At 46.8% G+C, this 5,584-nt stretch overlaps 1 protein-coding gene across 1 annotated transcript; it reads right to left on the bottom strand.

Annotated features, from left to right (window-relative positions):
- Window positions 1-909: 909 nt before the first annotated feature.
- Window positions 910-1,860, bottom strand: ORYCUNV1R1638 (vomeronasal 1 receptor oryCunV1R1638). Its single transcript, NM_001167322.1, is given in 1 exon segment — window positions 910-1,860. A coding segment is annotated over 1 exon segment (951 nt).
- Window positions 1,861-5,584: the final 3,724 nt, after the last annotated feature.

The raw sequence follows: 5,584 nt of genomic DNA, 5'->3' as shown, positions 1-5,584 counted from the left end.
CTCCTAGTGTGTGGACAGTGGCAGCTTTCTCTGACAGGGTGAGCCAGTTGATTGAAGGTCTAGAGTGAGCTCATGGTGCTAGTGCCCTCCCCCACGTGGCCAGACAGGGCCCTGACTCACTTCACGGGGGGTGTGTCTCCCAACTCCCTGCAGGATCTGTCCCCAGAGAGCAGTGGGGTCTGAGACTCCACAGACTGCTTAGGTGCACTGGAACTCAGCTGCATCCCACCTCCTTCTGAACCCCATGGTGAATACCACCAACTCCCACAGTGACAGGGTGCAGGTCGTCTCCACCCTGCAAGTTGCCCTGCCGCAGGCCCTGGCAGGCTCCAGCAGGGATGCAACTGCCTGCTGTTAACTGAGTGAGGACAGAGCTGAGCCGCGGCTCCACTTCAGCAAATTGTGTCTGGTGCTTCGGTGGAGGAGGGGAGGGAGCCAACATGGCCTCGTTTCACAGAGCAAAGTAGTCAGCCATCCCCTGCAGCTCCCCAGGCCAGACTTGGATCCAGTGGGAGAGCTGGAATCCTTCCTCAGTGACAGCTGCCAGTGGCAGGGGCCCAGGCAACCTCCTCTGACCCTGCTGCCCTGTGAAGATGGAAGCCCCAGTCATGAGCCACTGACAAATGCAGCGGTGGCTGGCGGCCACGTGTCCGTCCTCCCTCCTCACTGCTCCATGGATTCTCTGTTCTGTGCATCCGCCACTGGAAGCTTCTCTGAATGAGTCCCCTGAGGATGTGGTCCTTCCTCTGCTTTTCTGGGAACTTTCTGAGGCTGGGGACAATGTAGCTTCCCCATTCCACCATCTCGAATCTCCCTTATTTCTATATTTCAGCGAACCTAGAAGAGCACGTTCTATAAGCAATCATGAAGCACTTAGAAGTCAAAGTATTTGCTCAGGGAAAGACATGTTTATTCCTGAACAAATAAACACTTAATTTCCTTCTCCCACATGAACTTGAAAAGCTTGATCATTCGTTTTTCACTGCTGATTAACACCAAGGGACCAATGGTTGCATAGCCATTGCCCACCAACAGCTGAATGCAGAGGTGAACTGGGTCATTTTTCCACCACAGCCCTGAGAATGAGAACACAATGCAGTCTGTCAAGTACAGGAGCACAAAGACACCCATGAGCAGCAGGATGGTCTGGGTGGCCCTGTGCTCTGGGGAGGCTCTTGGAGAGAGGCTGGTACTGTGAAGGTGCTGGGACTGCCTCTTGTGCCTGCACAGGAGAGTCACCATGTACCCACTTGAGACGGCCATGAGCCCTACAAGGGAGACATCCCTGAAGATCCACAATATGGAAAATGTGTATCTAGGTAAGTAGCTCAGGGGCCAAAGAGAGCAGGATTTAGTGACAAACATAAGACTGTGGGATGTACAATTTTTGGTGGCAACAGTGGAGGTTAAGAGACGAGCACTGATGGACAAATTGAACACCCATAGTAAGAGAAATCCAGACACGTTGTGCTGTGAGGACGTGTGCTTGAACTTTGCCAACCAGGAGCTCCTGGGGCTGAGGGTGATGGCCTGGAGGACACTCAGCAGGCAGGTGTTACATAGGGAGAGGCTCCGTGTCACCTGGTGCAAGTAGATGACAGCTTTACATGTGATGTCATACCAAAACTCCTGAGACTCAAAAATGTCTGCAGCTATGACTCCCACAGTGATCAGCATCCCCAGGTGGATGAGGGCCAGGTGTCCAATGGCCAGGTCGGTGGGCCTGGGCCTGTGCTTGAGAAAGAACCAGAGGATGTGGAAGAGAAGGAGGAAGGTGTTGGCTGTGATCCCAATGCTGACTTCAGAGAAAATGGCATTTCTGACAGCAATAAAACTGGAAAGTATAGTGTTCTTACTCATTTTTAGAGTAGAAAACAAATAGAAAGTCTGTGGAAAAAGTAAGAGAAAATGATCTATCAGAAATACTCCTTCATGTATTGGTTGTGACCCCAGCTGCTCTGTTCATGGAGATATCTGGATCAGTCCTCCTGCATCCTTCTGTACCTGGGAATACTCAGTCTACCTCAGCCTATCTTGGAAGCCACTGTGTTGCTAGCTGCACACCTGCCCACCATGATTAAGGAGTACTTCCCTGTCTGGACTCCCACAGGATCTGCAGAATGGAATTGTCACTATATTAAAGGTGTTTCCTGATTTTTTCCTTACTTTGAGTTTTTCACCTGAAGGGCAGTGAGTTACTTCCCTTTGCAGCTGCAGGATCCTGATAAAGTTCTGAACCCAAAGTAGGAGTGAACTCTAAGAATTTTAGGAAAGCAGAAATGAGACCATCATGTGCAATAAGTGGCAAGGGTCTATCTATGCATGTAAATGTCTTACGTCACTGTTAGGTTCATTTTCATTTATTTCCAGAGAAATTTTCTTAAAGAGTTAACAGAAATATTGGTTAGTGTACACTCTGAATTTAATTGTATGATCTGACATTTACTAAGTTTGTGACCTTCAGCTGTCACTCAACATGTGACACCCTGTTATCTGTTAGTATCGGTAAGTGTGTCACTTACTAGAGATGGTGTGTCAAAGGGTATTGGGTAGACGTGTGAACAGGTGTAGGGCCTGGGGGGACAGTGGTCTCTGCAGAAGCTGCAGCCACTGCTGTCCCTGTGAGGTTCTCCTCCTGAGCTCACCTGGAGAGAGCGCCAACCTCTCCTAATGTGCCAGTTCCTTCCCTGCCTGGAGGAGCAGGGGGAAGTGAGCACCACAGTCAAGGGTGCTGAACGCCCTCTGTTCCACGGTCCCTTCCCCCTCTGTCCCTGCCTTATGGAAACCACAGTGACTATGTTCACAGGCTAAGCTGACAGATGACTGCTTTCTACAGAAATGATGATGGGACACAGATTTAAACAGTCTTCTCTGTCTTTCCTGTGCTTAAAAAGAAACTCAGCTATTTACTGGGTTTCTATTTCACCTAAGCTTGGAAAAATATTCTGATCATGTTTTAAAATAATAGTTAATAGATAGAAAATAATTTAATGATTTAGAAGATTGCATAAAAATTAAAATACTAGGAAAGGAAGATCTTTTTATCTCTCCGTCTGTAACCCTCCCTTTTAAATGGGTAAGTAAATCTTTGAAAATATCAAAGTTCTAAACTTCTACTTTATTTTTAAAAGATTTATTTATTTATTTGAAAGGCAGAGTTACAGAGAGGCAGTGAGAGAGCGAGAGAGAGAGATCTTACATCAGCTGGTTCACTTCCCAGATGGCCGCAGCAGATGGAGCTGCACCAATCCAAAGCTAACAGCCAGGAGCTTCTTCCAGGTCTCCCATGTGGTTGCAGGGGCCCAAGGACTTGGACCATATTCTGCTGCTTCCCCAGGCCATATCAGAGAGCTGGATTGGAAATGGAGCAACTGAGACATGAACCAGTGTGCATATGGGCTGCTGGCACTGCAGGCAGCAGCTTTACCTGCTATGCCATGGTGATGGCCTCTAAAATTCTATTTTCTTATGTTATTTGAAGTATTTGAGGATGTTCCTTATGTTGTTTGAAACACGTGAAAACATCAAAAAATGGAAACATGATTTTTTTAAAAAATTGAACTATATATATGAAGATCTTTAAAACTTTAATTAAAGTGCATGTTATGAAAAAAAACTATGTGTGGATTTCAAAATAATCTGTTTTACCAAAATATGCTTACCTTTTACTTCTGTGGTCCTCGCATGCTTTGAAGTTCTCTTGTGTGTGCTGTGCTTGAATTCAGATTTAAAAATATAATGTAGCTGATAGGAGTATGGGCATATAATATTAGAACACTGATCTGCCAGCTTCCTCATTATTGGTAAGTTGGGGTTGGTGGACAACAGAAGTTGAGTGTTTGTCAGGGGCGTGTGTAAGAAAAGGCAGGACAGATGATGCCACAAAGTAGGGATCATATCAGGAAGTACCATTCTCATGGATCATTCTTCAAACCACTGGAAAAGCCTTGCTTTGCCTATGGACGAAATTCCCCAGAAGGAGCTGGAAGACATCTCCTTCTTTCCCAGGGTGTTGATCAGGAAGAGGACACATTTGGATGCATCCAGGGCACGCACTGACGGTGTCTGTGGAGGATCAGGAGAGACGGCTGAAGACAGGAGTGCTCTCCCTGAGCTGTGTCCTCACCGTGCTGAGTACACACTGTGGCTGTCATTGCCAGATGCGTGCATTTTTATTTTTATGCACTTATTGAAAGGAAGCTAAATAGCTAATACCTGGTACTGTGTTATTTTATGAGAAGACATTCCTTAAGGTGTGAACATTTCAGAAAAGAAGGTGTAGAAATGCTGTCAGCTAGTTCTCCCCAGCTGTGCCTGCTCACACACAGCCCTGAGTAGCACAGCATGGTGTGGGAGAGTAGAGGATGGTACAGAACTCTGCATCAGCAGGAGGAGCCAGGAGACCCTCCTCCAGCACAGCTCCTGGGGTGATGATACTGACACCACACCTGCTCTCCTGATGCACCAAGCCCAAAATCCATTTGCCACACAGGAGACAGCAACCTGCCCTCAGAGAGACCTGAGGTTCTGAATACAGTAACATAAACCACAGGCTAATCATGTGGAAGAAAGTCCTGCAAGAGTTCTCACTCGGACAGGTCGCACCATGGGAGAGGAAGGGAAAGGCTAAGTGGGCAGGTTAGGAGAGCAAAACATGCACGGAGTAAGAAAGTCAACAGGAAATCAACATTTCACTGAATGCTCACTGCCAGGAGTTGGCAGAACTGATCGTGAAGGCTGATATTCTGTGAGCAAATCAGCAATGTTAGGACTGTGTGCCACCCCAGTAAACAGCAGTCACTTCTGACACTGCATTTACCCCAGTCAGGCAGTCTTACCACACACTGCACCATCAGATGGGCCAGGCACAAGGGGTTACTGCTTAGGTCAATGCACGTGAACCAGTGGACAGAGAGAACTGGCAGTGGTAACGGGACAAGGAAAACCCTCTGCAGGCCCCAGTGCAGGCTTTCTGACTAGGAGTTAGTGGGTGGACAGAGACAGGGTGAGGGAGGAAGAGAGGGAGGGCGTTTCAGTTCTGTCTCCTGGAGCATAAGTGTGGTCCTGCATCTCTCTCAGGACTGACTTAATGGATATAAACTAGGATTTATGTCTGCTCCTTGCAATGTGCCTTGGATACATGAGGGAGCTCACCTTTGTTTGTTGTTACCATAGTTTGTCTTCACCACATGGTCGACATAAAAGCTCTCTGGTGTGTGGCACTGACCACACATGGTGCATGTATGTTAGGGACTGTGTGTGTTTGGAACAGCATGTTCTATTCATGAACAATTCGAGCTGGAGTGTTATGAGATTTATGGAGAAACAGCTGACAGTAGCCAGCAGAGGCTAAGTTCCCCCAAAGAATCCTCCTAACAAAAAAGAGTGATTACTTCTTTTTACTGTTCTAGTAAATGCAAGATACATATACAGCAGGCACAAGATTTCTTGTATCTTCAGTATATCAAATTGGGGGGGGGATGTAAATCAAGCAAGGACATCAAGGTACATGAAATTTATCTCTTTCTAGAATTTCCTCCCAATGAAAGGTTTCTTTAATATTTATCATCAGTAATACACAAGG

Source organism: Oryctolagus cuniculus, chromosome 10 (genome assembly GCF_964237555.1).
Source record: "Oryctolagus cuniculus chromosome 10, mOryCun1.1, whole genome shotgun sequence".
Taxonomy (NCBI): Eukaryota; Metazoa; Chordata; class Mammalia; order Lagomorpha; family Leporidae; genus Oryctolagus; species Oryctolagus cuniculus.
Note: the sequence above shows the minus strand (reverse complement) of the source record. Positions and strands in the feature narration are given on the sequence as shown.